General features: G+C 47.8%; 1 protein-coding gene across 7 annotated transcripts in view; it reads right to left on the bottom strand.

The window, feature by feature from the left end:
• The window catches only part of GAS7 (growth arrest specific 7), a 277284-nt gene that overhangs the window by 52781 nt on the left and 206748 nt on the right, over window positions 1-17755 (bottom strand). For 5 of the 7 annotated variants that reach the window (XM_032280280.1, XM_032280285.1, XM_032280283.1 and 2 more), the window contains exons 3-4: window positions 17370-17450; window positions 5275-5360 (exon numbers count right to left, since the gene is read on the bottom strand). In XM_032280280.1, coding sequence (XP_032136171.1) covers window positions 5275-5360; window positions 17370-17450 — 167 coding nt within the window. The remainder of the gene's footprint in view (window positions 1-5274; window positions 5361-17369; window positions 17451-17755) is intronic. The other 2 variants (XM_032280286.1, XM_032280282.1) reach the window with 1 other exon arrangement.

Raw genomic sequence — 17755 nt, 5'->3', positions numbered from 1 at the left:
ACTCTTCTCCTCCATTTACTTTTTAAAGCCCTGTCCAGGGGCGGGGACACCCCACCTGGGCATCTCTGCATCACCCTGAGGCCTGGCAGGGGGTGATATCACACAGCAAGTGCTTGGTAAACTGGAGTGGGTCATTCACAAGGGATTCAGCAAGCCTTCCACTCCAAACGCCTTCTCAGCCCATTCCTCTCCCTGCAAATAATCTGGGTCCCATCCCTTCAGCAGGTGGGATCCCACACAAAACCCCGCAATGGCTTTCCAGTACAGTTAGGATACCACCTGAGCTCCTCAAGGTAGGCCTGCGCAGACTCCCCCAGCCTCATTTCCCACCCTCCCTATGCCTGCTAACTTAGTAAGCCACAGCCGCACCGGGTCTCTATGGGTTCTTTAACAACACGGTTCCCCGTCTTGCTTCCAGGCATCCACGATGCTCCTCCCTCCCCTGGAAAGCTATTCTTTCCCCACCTCTTTGCCAAGCGAAACCCTTGCTTATCACTGCAGTCTTAGAATAGGTATCTTTTCTTAAGGTGTCCATTCCTGACACTTCCACCACCAGGCTAGATCCTCACAGCATCCACTTCCTCCAGCCCTTATCACTGCTGAAATTGCATCGTCATTTATCTACTCTTTCTCCCACACCGGCAATAAACCTTCATCGAGGCAGGGGCTAGAGATAACCCCTACGTTTCAGTGCCTGACAAAGAACTAAACAGCTCGATAAGAACATGTGTTACTGAATTATCGAGGTAGGTAGGAGGTGGTGGAGATTTAGCATCTCACCTCTTTCTCCACTTGAACTCCATGCTCCAGTGGGTCCCTTAAGTTTCCAAGCCCTTCATATCATTCTCTTTCCTCCCTCCTGTGTCTAGAGGGTCTTTCTAGGAAGTCATGAGAAGCCAGAACAATTGAAAAGCAGATCACAAAAAGGCCTAGGCACTGGTGGGTAGGAAGGAAGGGGACCCGTTAGGACATCATTTTGCAAAGGCAGCAAGAGTATTAGGCTTTGATCTAGAATCAGAAATATCATTTGATCCAGCAATCCCATTGCTGAGTATACCCAAAAGGAATATAAACCGTCCTACTATAAAGACATGTGCACACGTATGTTTACTGCATCACTACTTACAATAGCAAAGACTTGGAACCAACCCAAATGCCCATCAACGATAGACTGGATAAAGAAAATGTGGCAAATATACACCATGGAATACTATGCAGCCATAAAAAAGAATGAGTTCAGGTCCTTTGTAGGATGAAACTGGAAGCCATCATTCTCAGCAAACACAAGAACAGAAAACCAAACACCACATGTTCTCACTCATAAGTGGGAGTTGAACAATGAGAACACATGGACACAGTGAGGGGAACAGCACACACTGAGGCCGGTTGCGGGTGGGGAGCTCGGGGAGGGACAGCATTAGGACAAACACCTAATGCATGCAGGCCTTAAAATCTAGATGACAGGTTGATAGGTGCAGTAAGCCACCATGGCACATGTATACCTATATAACAAACCTGCATGCTCTTCACATGTATCCCAGAACTTCAAGTAAAATAAGTTTTTTTTTTTTTTTTTTTTTTTTAAAAGACAATTAGCCTTTGTTCCCTCGCCTCTGCCTGGCAATCTGGTGGGCTGCATTTATCCAGCACCCAAGCCGACTGCCCCAGTCCTGCAGAATTGAAACCTTCCACTGGGTGGCACCAGACCACCACCACCTGTGTCCACCCCCCCAGGTCTCCCAGGACCGAGTGAAGGAACAGGGCAGGCACCCTCAGGAACTGTGGGGCACCCACTATCAGTCCTCCCCACGACACGGCACGGGGGGGACACGCTACTGGTGTCCATGGAAACTGGGCCTGCCCTCCCCTCCCCCCAACATTCTAATCTTCCTGATCAGCTTGCTGAAGGAGGGTCAGCTATGCAGGGAGTGGAAAGAGATCTCAATGGGGCTTTGAGATCTGGGGCTTTCCAGTCTAGGTTTCGTCACAGTAACCCTGAACATGCCACTTTATTCACTCCACTCCCTGCAACTCAAGTGGGCACTGGTTCCTTTGCTCATTCATTCATTAATTCATTCATTCATTGATGTTTAAGTGTAGTTATTACAAGTGGTAACTGAGAGCCCAGGAAGGCGAATCCACTCGTCTGCATGCTGGAGTGTGGTCTCTACCTGGGGAACCCTTCGTGGGTAGTGCTCTCTGTAAACACCAAACCTCCTTAACCTCTTTCTATGTGTAACTCTTGGCACCTTTTGGAATAACCAGCCTGCAGGTTCACAAACCAGGACAGCAAGTAGTAGCTAGCTGGGCATGGTGTCCTGTGCCTGCAGTTCCAACTACTCTGGAGGCTGAGGCGGGACGATGCTTGAGCCCAGGAGTTCCAAGGTGAGGCCACAGTGAGCTATGATTGCCTCTGTGAACAGTCCCGTGCATTCCAGCACGGGCAACACAGGGAGAACCTCTTTCCTTTTTTTTTTTTTTTCCTGAAAAAAAGTAGTAGCTTTTTATATCCAAATGTTACCCTTTTACAGTCTAAAGGAATAACATTCTACCTCCCGGTCCTGGAACTGGTGAACAGTGCACATTCACCCTCTCCATGTAACTGCATTCTTTATTTTTGTTACCTTGATGACAGCTCAGCTCCCAAGGTTACCGTCCAAACATAATGTGACTCGATCTGCCTGTCTTCAGGCAGCCACCGCCTACCCGGGCCCAAGTCTCCAGGGCTCTCCTCTCCTGAATGCCCCATATCGGTACCTACTCTGTAGCTTTTTTTTTTTTTTTTTTAAATAAAAAATTGTATCTGTCTTCTGTACAAGCAAAATGTGTTCATTTTAGGAAATGTGAAAAATAGCAAGAGAAGCATAAAGAAAACAGAATTACCCATGATCTTAGACCAAAGTTTCTCAACTTCGGCACAATTCATGTTTTCAAGTTGAGCAATTCTTTGCTGTGGTGTCCAGTAAATTGGGGGAGACTTGGCATCATCCCTGGTGTCTACCCTCTTGTTGCCAGTACCACCCCTGCCCCAGGTGTGACAATCCAAGGGTCTCCAGACATTGTTAAATGTCCCCTGATCGATAGCCATGGTCTTAGATGCAGACAGAGCCACCATCGATTCTCCAGTTTATTTTTCTTCTACTCCTTCTTCCTCACATAAGTATAGATTTCCTTCTCCCAAATAAGACTATGTACGCTTTGCACGTCCTACTTTTACTACTCTATATTATGTTGTGAGTACTTCCCCAAATCATTGCATTCTCCTTAGAAGCATGCTTCCTAATGGCAGCATAGCATCACTGGCTAACCTCCAGCGCCATAATCCCGTTGACCCATCCCTTGTTGCGGGACAGTTAGGCTGGGTCCAGTGTTAAGGTGCTGTAAACAATGCTTGAATGGACAGCTTGCACATATATCAGAACCTCTCAAGATACCCCAAGAGCAGACACTAGAGGAGAAATCCCTGTGTCGATGGCTTATAATGCACACTGTTAAGTCACCTTCTGAAATATCTGGTTAGACCAGTGTCCATCCTTTAAAATGGATGAATAACAACTTCATAGTATTTCAGGGGGTGATTATGGTCTATTAGGGATGAAAGTCATTCTTCCTCAAATTTTGAGAGTGGGGAGCTGTTTCTAACATTCTTCCTGATGATGCTGAGGGCAGCACCAGAGTTCTGTCGCTGTTGCTGAACCACAGCAGAATAAAGGCTGATGTCTTCAGACAGACTCTCAAGTCAGGAGACAAGTGAGTTTCACTTCAAACAGGTTGACAGAATCTGTGTTGAGAAGGCAAGCTGGGAGCTCAGCAGCAAACACACAAAGCCAGGGTGATTCATGACGGGTGATGTGAGCAGCGGAGAGAACGGGACTGACAAGCCAGCTGTGTGCTACTGACTGCTGGTCCACTGCTCAGGAGTGGTCTCACACCTACAGAGTCAGCACTACCTCGGGGTGGCCGGAAACCCAGAACCTCAAGCCCCACCTTGGACCTCCTGGATCAGAATCTGCATTTCAACAAGAAGCCCGGCTCACTCTAAGTCCATCAAAACTTAACAAGTTCTGACCTACATGGAGGTTCAAATTCTTTTCCAGAGTTAACTGAATTGGAGCCCAGCACTCAGCCCTCCTAAGAGAATAACCTCATAATGTTCCCCCAAATTAACACTCTTGTCCATGTTAGAGCTGAGTGTCACATTTCAGCTGATTATACTAACAGCCCATGGGGCCCCAGATGTTGCCAAATGTCCCCTGATTAAGAACCATGGTCTCAGATGCAGACAGAACCACCATCCATACTCCAGTTTATTTTTCTTCCAGCCATTCTTCCTTACGATAAGTATAGATTTCCTTCTTTCAGGGACTGGTACCTAGAATCCACTACATACGCAGCTGCTGTCATCATCGTCATCAATATTAGCATCAGGATCATCATCAGTGATCATGATTGTCATCATTTTCATCATCGCCCCCAGGGTTCTGGCATTTTAATGCCTGGCAGAAGTTGCTGGAGTTTGGAAGCTTCATTAAGAACATCTTGATAATTCATGGGTAGACTAAATAAGGTGAGTCCTCAGTTTTTTAGGCACAGCTTAATGTAACTAGAAGAGCCATAAGAGTTGGCCTCAAGGTCCAGGCTGACCAGTGAGTAATCTTGTGAGCCTGTGCAGGTCATATAACTGGTTGGACCTTGGTGACGCCATGCGTAGTATGGGAATGTTACTGACGCCTAATTCACACGTTTGCATAAGCATCAAGTGGGATGGAGATTGAGAAAGTAGTTTGGAAATCCTAAAACATATCCCCATTTCCTTCCATCCCATAGCAGTCTCTATGCTAGTTTATTCAATAAGATGATCAAATTTTACTAAATTCCATTCTGGGTAGTCTGGGCATGGGAGGGGTAGGGTAGAGACAAGGAAAATGGTCTGGCACATCCATACTCTTAAAGGAATGGGAAACATAGGCTTCGTGTATTGGGAATCCAGACCACAGAATGGAACTCTGTCCCAGTGGTTTCAACCCCATCCCCGTCAGCCCCTCCTCCAAACCGCCACCAACTTCTAGAAGACCAACAAACCACAACCATCCAACCCTCTCTCCATCAGGGAACACTGAAATAACCCAGATACAGCAACCACTTTCTACCTGAGGGGGCAGAACTGGGCTGCAGCCACCTGGACTCCCATGATGGACTTGTCTTAAATGAAGCCTTCCTGGGCCTGCAAAGGCAGCGAGCGACCTCTATACCTCCCTTAACAGGACCCCTTACCTGGGAATCACCGGTGGATTTTCGGACACTCATGTGGGCAGTCTCTGCAGGGTGCGCTGGGGTCCCTGACGCGTGGTATCCATTCACTGCAGGGACAGAGACACGGCTCAGATGCTGTGTGGGCCACAGACGGGCACCCCCGCCTTTCGTCCACTGCAGCCCCTTTTCCCACCTCTGAGAGGTCTTGCGTGGCAAAGACCATCCCTCAGGACTTATCTGTATCTGCAGAGCTGGAAATGAGTTGAAGACATCTCTCTAATCCTCAGCACCCAAATCACCAAATTCTCAGGGGACTGAGTTTCTTCTTTAACCCGACAGCAAAAGGAATGTGCATAACAGGAGGTGAGGTCGAGATGGTCCAGCTGCCATTGCTACAAATGCCACATCAGTGGTAGTTACAGATGCCAATCACAGGTCTAACCTCACACTGTAGAGCTGGGTGGGGGGCCCTCCATCACCTTCCTACAATTTCCCTCATCTCTCTTAGTAACTTCTCCACCCTCAAACTCAGAGCAGCAGGATGTGAGCAAACTGGAAAGAGGACTGGATCGATTGGTCACCATGAAATTAGGCTCTGTCAATTAACAGCCAAGGTGGGCGTATGCACTTCATTCTTGAGTCACTGTTCTCCTGGAATTAAAAATACATAATCTGGCTGGGTGCAGCAGCTCACGCCTGTAATCCCAGCACTTTGGGAGGCTGAGGCAGGCGTATCACCTGAGGTCAAGAGTTTGAGACCAGCCTGGCCAACATGGTGAAGCCCCCTCTCTACTAAAAATACAAAAAAATTAGCGGGGCATGATGGCAGGCACCTGTAATCCCAGCTACCCAGGAGGCTGAGGCAGGAGAATTGCCTGAACCCGGGAGGCGGAGGTTGCAGTGAGCTGGATCACGCCACTGCACTCCAGCCTGGGAAACGAGTGAGAAACTCCGTCTCAAAAAACAAACAAAACTCACAATCTGAGGTTCTAAAATTCTACCCTTAAAACTTTATGTCTCTTGGGGGACACTAACCCATGCTCCCAAAGCTTTCTGATAAACCTGCTCTCCAAGGGACAGGTGAAGCCCTGATATGTAGTATCTGCCAATTTATGTGCCAATGACCCCCGCCCCACCGCCATGGGTGGTTTCAGGCCTCAACACCACTGCGTGCTCCCAACATCATGAATTCACACTGGAACCCACGTGGTCTCGGCTCCCAGGTGGTACCACTCTCGTAGGAATATAACTACATAAGCTTAGAGGAGCAGTTTCTCTTCAGTGACCCTCAGCTTTCGCACCTGTAAAATGGGGATAATTCCAGCCAGTCTCCTGACCTACTTTGTTGGTGTGAGAATCCAACAAAGTGATAATTGCAGAAGTTATAAGTAGTCATAAAGCACTTTGTTTAAAAAAGGGAAGGATGAAAAATGGGGGTGCAGTAGCTCAGCCCTGTAATCCTAGTACTTTGTGAGACTGAGAGAGGAGGATCTCTTGAGTCCAGGAGTTCCAGACCAGCCTGGGCAACACAGTGTGACCCCATCTCTATTTTTAAAAACAGAAACAATTTAAAAAAATTAAAAAGGGTGGGATGGCCGGATGCAGTGGCTCACACCTGTCATCCCAGCATTTTGGGAGGCAGAGGGAGGATTGCTTGAGCCCAGGAGTTTAAGATCAGCCTGGACAACACAGTGAGACCTCGTCTCTACAAAATAATTTTTTTTTTATTAGCTGGGTGTGGTGACTCATGTCTGTAGTTCTAGTAACCCCGGAGGCTGAGGTGGGAGGACAGCCTGGGCCTGGGAGGGGGAGGCTGCAGTGAACTGTGATTGCACTGCTGCACTCCAGCCCACACTTCAGAGTGTGACACCCTTCTCAAAAAAGTGGGGGAGGGGAGGCATGCGGAAGGGGAAGGTCATTGCTTTCATTCCTGAACTGAGTCCCCAGGAACCACAAGCCTGCGTGATCTCTAGAGACCAGGACAACACACCATCCCCGTGACCCAGGCTTCAAGTAATTGCCAATACGTATATAGAATGTGGGTCAGACTGGAGGAAGATCTATGTCCAACTCATGATTCTTCTGGAGAAAACGCTATAGTGTGGCAGGCAGCACAGGAGAATATGGCTGAAGTTACCAACACCTACTAATTTGGAGTGGCAAGGGCTGGAGGTAAGCATTGGGAAATGGGGTGATGAAGGCCATTCCACAGAGAACCCGTCTCATGCTGGGGCGGTACCCCATTTCCACCACTTGCAGCGAAAACTCCAGCGCCAGGCAGGGCCACATGCAGCCACGTGCCTGTGGGCAGCTGGGCTTCTCCCTGATCTACAGGGTTTGCCCCCCTATTCCCGAAGAAGGTAGCTGCACAGATATCAAGGAAATAGAAAACTGATACACAGCAGGCCCCGAGTGCAGTGGAAGCTTGGAGAAGCAACAAGAAACAACAGATCCACCCTGCAGGGCCAGCTACTAGCCTGGGCCACACCCATACCCCGGCAGTTGGCCAAGTGCAGATAACATCCACCTGCTAGGAAGGCAGCTTAAGAGATGATGCCACAATTCCAACAGCATCAGAGAGAAGGCTGAGGGCGCCAAGGAGAATTCACTTTGACAGTCAGAAAGGTATGCCAGGAAAGACATGAGCCCGATGATAAATACACCCCACAATGACAGCAAGATAGTTGAGACATTTTATTTATTAAATAGCGTAGAACTAAAATGGGTAAAACACAAATACTGAGAAACCTAAAAACAACAGCAGAAAACCTAGGACACTGCTTTCGGTTTAGGACTGATTAACAGGCAAAAGCAAGGAGGATAAAGACCTGAATAATTTAATTTAAAAGGCTGATTGAAATAGATGTAGACAACATCGTATCCTACAAACAAAGATAACATCTTCTGCCAGGAAGCCCTGGGACACTGAAAAAGTTGGCCATATTTAAGCCACAAATAAACTGTGAATAAATGGCAAGAGGCATAAAAAACACAGGCCACATTCTTTGACCAGGAAAGCAATAAAAGTAGTTATTAATAATGAAAGAATAAATACACAAGATGCCCATCCCCCAACTCCTAAACACTTGGAAATGTAAGAAACTGCCCTCTTAAATAACACCAGATCAAAACGGAATTTCAAACTGTAATTACACAATATTTAGAAAATAATAAAGAAGGAGATACCAAAGCAAATGGGATAAGGTCTGAATTATACTTGGAGGAAAATCCACAGCCTTAATTATTTCATTACCAAACCCAAAGGAACAAAAATAAATGGACTAAACATTCAACTTAAGATTTTGGGGAAAAAATTCAAAGGCCAATAAAACACGCCAAAAGAAAACAGGAGAAAGGAACAGGAAAGTGGCAACGGAAATTAATGAGTCAGGAAGCAGGATACCGTTAGCAAATCACTGCTGATTCTGTGTGTGTGTATGTATCATAACAATAAAAAAAGAAGATAAGCCAGGGCAATTTGAGGGGGAAAGAGAACACAAATGCTCAGAATTAGAGATCACAAAGAAAACAGCAGCAAAACAAATATAGTAGAAGCTTTTTTTTTTTTTTTTTTTTTTTGGTGAGATGGAACGTTGCTTCATTGCCCAGGCTGAGTGCAGTGGAGTGATCTCGGCTCACTGCACTCTCCACCTCCCAGGTCCAAGCGATTCTCCTGCCTCAGCCTCCCACGTAGCCAGGATTACAGGCACCCACCACCACGCCCAGCTAATTTTTGCATTTTTAGTAGAGACAGGGTTTCACCATGTTGACCAGGCTGGTCTCGAACTCCTGACCTGAAGTTATCTGCCAGCCTCAGCCTCCCAAAGTGCTGGGATTACAGGTGTCAGCCACCGTACCTAGCCTGTAGTAGAAACGTTTTAATGCAAGAACATATGATTTATAATTCTATCTCTTAAACACCAAACGTCCCATAAGATTCAAATTATCAAAGGAGTTTCAAAAGATGCCAAAAAGAAGTAAAACCTTTGACAATGACCTCACCCCAAAAGGCACTGGACTCAGATGGTTTTATGGGCAAATTCATTCACACACTCAAGAAAGAAATACTTATGCATAGAAATGTGTAGCAGGCTTCCAGATCTATGTTACAAAGCCGGCATGACCCTGATCTTAAAATCAAACACATACACAAATGAACCATGTTTAATCTGCTGACGACAAGGAGATACACACGTTTTTATCTAAGTGATAAATCTCTCTCTCTGATGATGCCGAGTCCCTGTGAACCAAGGCTGTCCCAGCTCCTGGGGAGACCCCAACTCCCTCCCTCCCCAGACCCTCCAAATGCATGCTCAGTTTCTGCGCTCTCCCCTTTCCCCACACTCACAACCACCAGGAACTGTCTAAAGCAGAGACATTTTGCCCCCAATCCAATCCCTTGTTCTCACTTCACACTTCAGTTCTGGTCTGTCAGCTGACGCCTAATGACTGCTTGTGTCAAAACAATTACTAGGAAAGAAAACATAATTTTCCATTTGATCCTTTCTCCCCACGCTGCAGCTCTCCTCGGACACCCTGTCCAGCTGCGTGTCACCTGAAGACTCTTGGGCACATTCAGAACACGTCCCAGTGGAGATCTAGACAGTTACAGCCCGCAAGTTCCCGGCAACCTCACCCATGAGCATTCTTCATTGGCATTCCCTGTCCTCAGGGTTCCCGGCTCACCCACAAAACAAAGGAGGCCAGAAGTGGGTGCTTCTGGGGCCTCCAGCCTCTGGGGGAGGAAAAATAAAGCTGGTCAAGGATCACTCATAAAGGGAACATAATTCAGTCTGGACATACAAGAAAGAAAAAAGGCAAATGCCAAACTCAGCTGTTTTTCAGATTTTTAAAAAGGGAACTAAATGCTCTATCTAGTAACCTTAGCAGCCTCAAATACAAATAATACACGCAGGCACCCACATGCTTCATTTCCCTTATGGGCAGTTAAGCAGCTTGAGATGGCTTAGGAGGTGTCTAGTGAGAGGAGGGGACAGATATTTGGGTAGAAAAGAGGAGAGGGAGTTCTGGGTAGGGAGAAGTAAATGGAAACCGAGAAGAAAGGAGAATATGAGAAGTCATTGAGAAAGGCCAAGCAACAAAGAAGAGCCTGCAGCTCTGCCGCCCAGGGCTCGCCAGCCAGCAGGCCTCCACATCCCAGCCCGGATCCCTGCTGGAGAAACTCCCATCCTCGGAGCCCTATTCTCCTGTTCCCTGAAGAACCCAAAAGAACGTAAGAAAATCAGCCATGAACACTTCCTCATTATGCCTCCTGTAGATCTGGCTTAATTTCTCCTGTCTCTGGAATAAACATCATTTCATCCCTCAAAGTTAAGAAACCTGGTGGCCGGCCGTTGTGGCTCACGCCTGTAATGCCAGCACTTTGAGAGGCTGAGGCGGGCAGATCACTTGAGGTCAGGAGTTCGTGACTAGTCTAATATGGTGAAACCTGGTCTCTACTAAAATATAGAAATTAGCCGGGCGTGGCGACATGCACCTGTAATCCCAGCTACTCAGGAGGCTGAGGCAGGAGAATTGCTTGAACCTGGGAGGCAGAGGTTACAGTGAGCCGAGATCGCATCATTGCACTCCAGCCCGGGCAACAAGAGCAAAGCTCTGTCTCAAAAACAAATAAGACACCTAGGAGTGCTGAGGCCTTGGTTCTTGAAATTCTTGCTTCCCTCTGCTCCTCTCCCCTGTTCCCCTTTTTCCCTCCCTCCCTTTCCTTCCCCCTTCCTTTCTTTTCTCCTTCCACCCATCATCCTTCCCTCCTTCTTTCTCACCCCCTTTCCTTCCTTCCACCCATCCTCCTTACCCATCTATCGCATATTAAACATGGTACAGCCTAATGTTTCCCCAGGTGTATTAAAAGGGACAGCAATTCTGCCAGGATGTGCATTGTAAGTGTTATGCAGTAATAGTAAAGGCTGAGTGTTATGGTCCAAAGAACGTAGGAACAAACACCCCATCATTCTGATTGAGTTTATTTACAGTAGGCCTTTTAGAATATGCTGATAGCTGCTTGAAATCTCAAGGCAACAGCATGCAGCATCCCTCCACGCACACAACACAGGACCGTTTGGGGAAATACAGCAGGACTACCACGAAACCCACTTTGGAACACACAGCCATGGCCATAGGAATGCAAGGTTTGAAGTCGGGCAGTTCTGTGCTCATCTGGTCTGATGGCCCAGGACACAATCACAGCCACTTTCCACCCACCACACCCTAAAAGGCCTGCTGGTTCCTCAGTCACCACGCTCACCTTCTCAGAACATATCCAGTGTCTACTCCGATCCATTTAGAGGAGCAGTTCTACATAAATAGCTTTCTGTTCCAGAAACTTCTCTCTGGCCACCTGGTCCTCACTGTCTCTCCTGGTTGTCTAGGATGTGAACTGCATTCCAAAAGACAGAACTGATCAAAGATTTTCCCACATGGTTGTGAACAGTTAAACACCTGTGGCTGTTTTCCAGCTCATCAGAGGTTAAACAGGCCTCTGTAATGTCCCAGGAGCCTCAGCCAGCAAGAACACTGGTTCTAAGGGAACATGTACTTTTTCCAACAGAGGGTGTCACAACCTTCCCTGAAGTCAGTGGTGAGATCTAAGAGCCCTGGGGAAGCTGCCCTGAACCCAAGGACTGGCTAACTCCGCAAGAAGTGAGGGTCTTCCTTTGCTCCTGCAGGAGACAGGAGAGCTGTTCTGGGCTTCCTGATGTTGAGAAGGTGGTGTGGGTGAGGGTGAGGCTCTGGGTTCCAGAGCCCCCTCTCCAGAGAGTCCCTGCTCAGAGGAAGCACAGCTGCCTCCCTAAACATAGCCCTGGCCAGCTCCTCAGGCTCAAAGGAAGGTCCTTCTTGCCCCTCAGCCTCTGCAAAAGCACTAGCTGTCTCGTCTTTAATCTGGGTTCCCTGTGGCTCCTGGAGGCCTAAGGATGATCCTTCAGTGGGCTCAAGCCCCAGGGCTGAGCAAAGCCAGATCCTGAACCCATGTTTCCTGAAACATTCCCACAACCACCCACCAGGGCAACCTCAATAAATAATAGATTTCTTTTAGCCTTAAGAAAAACACATAAGTTCAATGCACACCCCAGGCCCAGAGGCTAAGAAAGGAATTGGCTTTCCACATGTGCACTGTTGACATTAAAAACCACAGGTGCCTATTTGAATTCAAACAAATCAAATTTAAATAAAATCTAAATGCAATGTGATTTCCAGGACTGGATCCTAGAACCGAAAAAGGACATGAATGGAAAAACTCAGGAAAGCTGAATAAAGCCTCACACTTAGTTACTTGTAATGCATGATGTCAATTTCACAGTTTTGACAAATGTACTGTGGCTGTGTAAGATGTCAACTGGGGACACTGAGTAAAGGATGCACATGAACTTACCGTACTGTCTTTATAGCTTTTCTGTAAATTAAAAATTGTTCCCCAAATTTTAAAAAGTTATTAAGTTACATTAAATGAAAAATTCAGCTCCTTGGGCATACCAAATTAAAAATTGTTCCCCAAATTTTAAAAAATTATTAAGTTACATTAAATGAAAAATTCAGCTCCTTGGGCATACCATCCACATCCAAGAATTCAATAGCCGCACGTGGCTAGTGGCTACCATATTGGAAGGCGCAGAGAAAGAATGCTTGTCCTGTCACGGAGAGTTCCATTGGACAACACTACCCTTCTGTCTTCATTCTACCCAGCGACTCATACATGAAACTCCAAGCATCTCACTTTTCACTCATTTTCTGTCCGTTTGCCTGTTACTATTTCTCTCTGTAAATCAGTATTTCCACCCTGCCCGTTAAGCCCAGCCCAAAGAGGATTTTTAGTATTTGCAGCAGTTGCTGAATGGCGTCTTAGGTGTTCTGTTTTGCTTTAAGCTTTACTTCTTACTCGCGCGGGTCTCACCCAGAAAGCTTGGCATTAAACACCTCTAGTAAAGCTACTGAATAAACACAGCTCCCATAACCCTGGTGATAGTAAAGGAAGTAATGCAGGAAAAGTCCCCAGCCCAGGGCTGATCCTAAGTAACACCCAACATTCAAAGAGTGGAGTCTAGTTTGTAGGGGTGGGTGGGTGGGGGAGGACTCTGGACATGTTTCTAGAATGCTCTCCCCAGCTGGCAACCTGGCTGTCTGTACTTACCAGCATCCTGCAAACCTGCACTAGTAAGAATGAACCAGCTCTGTCTGCGGGTGGCCCTTCAAACCCTCTCTAGAAGTTCACAAAGCTACAACACAAAAGTAAACTTGGTTGGGCATCGTGGCTCATGCCTATAACCCCAGCACTTTAGGAGGCTGAGGCTGGAGGATCACTTGAGTCTGGGAGTTTGAAACCAGCCTGGGCAATATAGTCAGACCTCATCTCTACAAAAAATCCTTTAAAAATTAGCTTGGCCAGGTGGCACGTGCCTATAGTCCCAGCTAATCGGGAGGCTGAGGTGGGAGGATCACTTGAGTCCAGGGGGAGGAGGCTGCAGTGAGCTATGATCACACCACTGCACTCCAGCCTGGGTGACAGAGCAAGACTCCACCTCAAACAAACAAAAGAATCCAAAAGCACGGCTGGATGGGCAGGGTCTCGGATGATCTCCCTCCAGGCCCTCTTCAGGTTTACGAATGGGGACAGTGAGGCCTGGCAAGAAGAAATGTGCTGAAGGCCCCAGTTTAACAAATTATAATTTCACAAATCTAGGATGCCAGTGATTGAGGCCAGCAGAGGCTCGTGTCTGTAATCTGTGTAATTTTGGGAGGATCACTTGAGCCCAGGAGTTCAAAATCAGTCTGAACAAAATGACAAAACACTGTCTCTACAAAAATAAAATAAAATAAATAAGAAAGTTAGCTGGGTATGGTGGCACATGCCTGTAGTCCCAGTTCCTTGGGAGGCTGGGGCAGGAGAACTGCTTGAGCCCTGGAGGAGGAGGCTGCAGTGAGCTATGATCATGACATTGTATTCCAGCCCGGGCGACAGAGCAAGGCCTGTCTCTAAAACAAACAAACAAACAAACTAGCATATACTATTGATTGTAAGATGCACCTGACTTCCAAGATATGAGTATGTCGGGGGAAAATATATGTCTTACAATCAATGACACAGGACTCTTCATGCTGACATAGGGAGCTGCTGCTGCTTGCTTCAATGGGCCATGGTGCAGGAACCCTTGGGCAGTGCCGAGCTGACACTCTGAATCAATCTAGAGCAGAGCTTCTCCACCTCGGTGCTAGTCAGTATTTAGGGCCAGGTGATTCTTTGTTGTGAAGACTTTCCTGTGCATTGTGGGATGTTCCCCAGCATCCCTGGCTCCTATCCATGCCTGTAGCGCCTCCCCCCAGTGCTGGCAGTCAAAAATATCTCCAGACATGGTCGAATGTCCCGTTAGGCAAAATCTCCCAATAGAGGGAGGAAAGCTTAACACGTATGTGGTATGTTGGAAATAAAGCACAAAAGCACTGAGTTAAATAGGTCTCTTCATTTCAGGCCTTCCTGCCGTCTTCAGAACGCTAATGCGCCTGTCCTTCTTCAACCTCCTTCATGGAGCACCGACAGATCTGGGATTCCAAAGATTCCACCTTAGCAAATACTACTCCGGCACCCTCGGGTGGGACGGCAGAGGGGGACAGCAGTTGTCAACACACTCAGTCTAGCCTTGACCATGCTGGCAATTCTGGTTTCTAGATTTGACCTTCTCCACCCATCTCCCTATTTTTCTCAGCTCCCTTTACGGGCCCACACAGGGCATCGCTGGACAGAGAGGCTAAGTATATGCTTGTAAAGAAAAGAAGGGAGCCTGTTAAACCCAGGCCTCTAAACCAGGGAACGGAGGCGGCTCCTGTGAGCCCCGCTTCTGCAGGACAGTCCCCGTCAACAGCAGAGAGGACAAGAGATGCTGCCTGATGGTTCCAGGAGAGCAAGCTTTAGAGAAGTGACCCCATGACTCAAAGGCCAAGTTTCGACCAGCCCCACCCACGTGGCAAGCTGTGAGTCACACCTGCCGTCGCTACACGTCCAAGCCTCCCTCTGCCAGCATCCCAGTCCTGTCCTCCTTCACGGACCACTCTGGCTGGAAAAAACAGCTGGGTTTCCATTTTAGTGTCTGGCTGGCCTGGAGCCAGCCAGGAAAGAGGACGCACCTTGCGTCATTCCCACTAGCATTTGGATTGTTAAAAAAACACAAGAACAACAGTGAAAGAGAAAGCGGTGGGCTCAGAACCGCCCACTGTCACGCAGCAGCTACAGCATGAAGGGGCTGAACAGGCCCATTTCTGGGGACTTGGTCTGAGAAGGCAGCACTCACTGTCTCCCTAGGAAATCAGTCAGAGCTGCCCCATGTCCCTCCCCCACAAGGGGGGTTCCTGTCTTAATTTTTTTTTTAATTTAAGTAAATATAATTTAAGTAATAATATAAATAAAATGCTTTAGAAAGCCTAAAATAATTTTTGATAGGAAACACCCATTTTCATATCACCACTGCCACACCTCAGCTGATTTTCTAGAGGTAAGGTTTTCCCATCATTTCCAGTTTTGAGCTCTTCTGCTGGCAACTGTCATATGCCTAAGCAATATGCTTTGAATGTGCACGTTCATGTCTTCAGGTCTCCAGGGTAGACAATATCCAAAGATCCCTGCTCTGAAAGCTGAGGCTCTGGCCACTCCCACTGCTCCCTGCCTCCTTTCTCCGATCCCGTATTCCAGAGTTTTGTGATTACCTTTAGTCCTTCCTGTGATTCCCTGTGCTGCTTCAGGTAAACCATTTAGACCAGGGATTACTTTTTGTTCCAAGAACTTGACACAGCCTTTCACCCCCCCATTCCACAGAAGCTAAAGATGTCACTGCTCAAGGCATTAAAGATTAAATTCCCAGCTCCAGCCACAACCTTGATTTTCACGCTTTGCTGCCAGATTGACTCAAGTCAAAAACCAAAAAGTGTGCTTCACACACCACAGGATGGTGGCGACACTGGCGAATTAGCTCAACACAGAAGCCAGGCTCTGGGGACTGAAGATTCCACAAATGAAACAGACAAAGCCCTCACCCTCAGGGAGCTTACAGTCTAGCATGGGAGAGTGAAGAGCAACTAGGAACAGGACGCTGGGGACACTAAAACAGCATGCAGCTTCGATCTAAAGTGACTGGGTGAAGGCTCTAAATGGAGTGGTCAGGGAAGGCTTCTTGGAGGAGGTGATGTTTTTTAAAAGCCGCATGAAAGCAGATGTTGTTCTCCCTGCTGATGTGTCCCATAACCTGCCTTCCAGAATCTCAGACCTACATGTCTCCCAAGAGCCCCATAGACAAGCCTCCCACCTATTACAGGAATGTCAATTTTGGCCAGGGGCAGTGGCTCACACCTTTAATCCCAGCACTTTGGGAGGCCAAGGTGGGTAGATCATTTGAGGCCAGGAACTCAAGACCAGCCTGGCCAACATGGTGAAATCCCATCTCTACTACAAATACACAAATTAGCTGGGTATGGTGGTACGCACCTGTAGACCCAGCTACTCGGGAGCCTGAGGAGCGAGAATCACGTGAACCCAGGACGCAGAGGTTGCAGTGAGCTGAGATTGCACCACAACACTCCAGCCTGGGTGACAGAATGAGATTCCATCTCAAAAAATAAAAATAAAAAATAAAAAATAATGTCCATCTTGCCTGCCTCTGCTTGATTACCTTTGCAGACAGAGAACTCATACCCTCACAAGGCCTCCCTCACACTGACCCAGATGTTCTGTTGGAAAGCTGCCTTGTAAATATCTGCCTCCTTTTAGCTTCTACACCATGATGTCCACAAGAGCCAAAGAGAACAGTTCTGTCCACGCTTCAGGTCTTCCTGTCCCCGACAGAAAGCACGCTGACATCTCACCCTCCCCAGCCATCTCTTCCTGCTAAGTGCCTGAGGGAGAGAGAGCAGGAGACCACCAGAGCTGCTGCTGGCACTGCCAGGGAGACACCAGCCTGCTGGGCCACAGGCCTAAGGGCCCCCCACCCAGTCTCGACCCCTCCCTGAGTTTGCTACGTCAGCCAGGTTTAAGACCCAGGACACATCATCTCAGCCTCTCCACTGAAGGCGGTGTTGGTCCCCCCACCAGTGGTCCCAAAGCAGCCAGCAGACAGTACCTGTTGGAGGCAGAGAGCTCCTGTGAGAGCCAGGGCTGGCCGGAATCCCAGGAGTACTGCTGGGACGTTCCCAGGTGGTCTCTGGTGAAAGAAGAACAAAGAAATCACTTTGAGAATGTCACGGGACAGAACCTCAGATTTTTCAGAGCAGAAGGAGTTGGTCAGAGCTGGAGAAAACAGAGATGGCCTGTCGCCCTCCTCCCTAACCCTGGCCAGATGGGACCCTGCTTTCTGCTCCCATATCCATCCACCTCCCTTCCCGCTGCCTGCCCCCATCCCCAACCCACGTCCACAGAGCTTCTTTTTGCTGCGGGCCCTTCTCCATGAGGCTGGGGCCAGAAGGAGGTGGGCTTCCTGTCGAGATGTCAAGATCCTCTGAAACATCC

This window comes from Sapajus apella, unplaced genomic scaffold, assembly GCF_009761245.1.
Source record: "Sapajus apella isolate SASKATOON/1434 unplaced genomic scaffold, GSC_monkey_1.0 scaffold12, whole genome shotgun sequence".
NCBI classification, from domain to species: Eukaryota; Metazoa; Chordata; class Mammalia; order Primates; family Cebidae; genus Sapajus; species Sapajus apella.
This window is presented reverse-complemented; position numbering and strand designations above follow the sequence as displayed.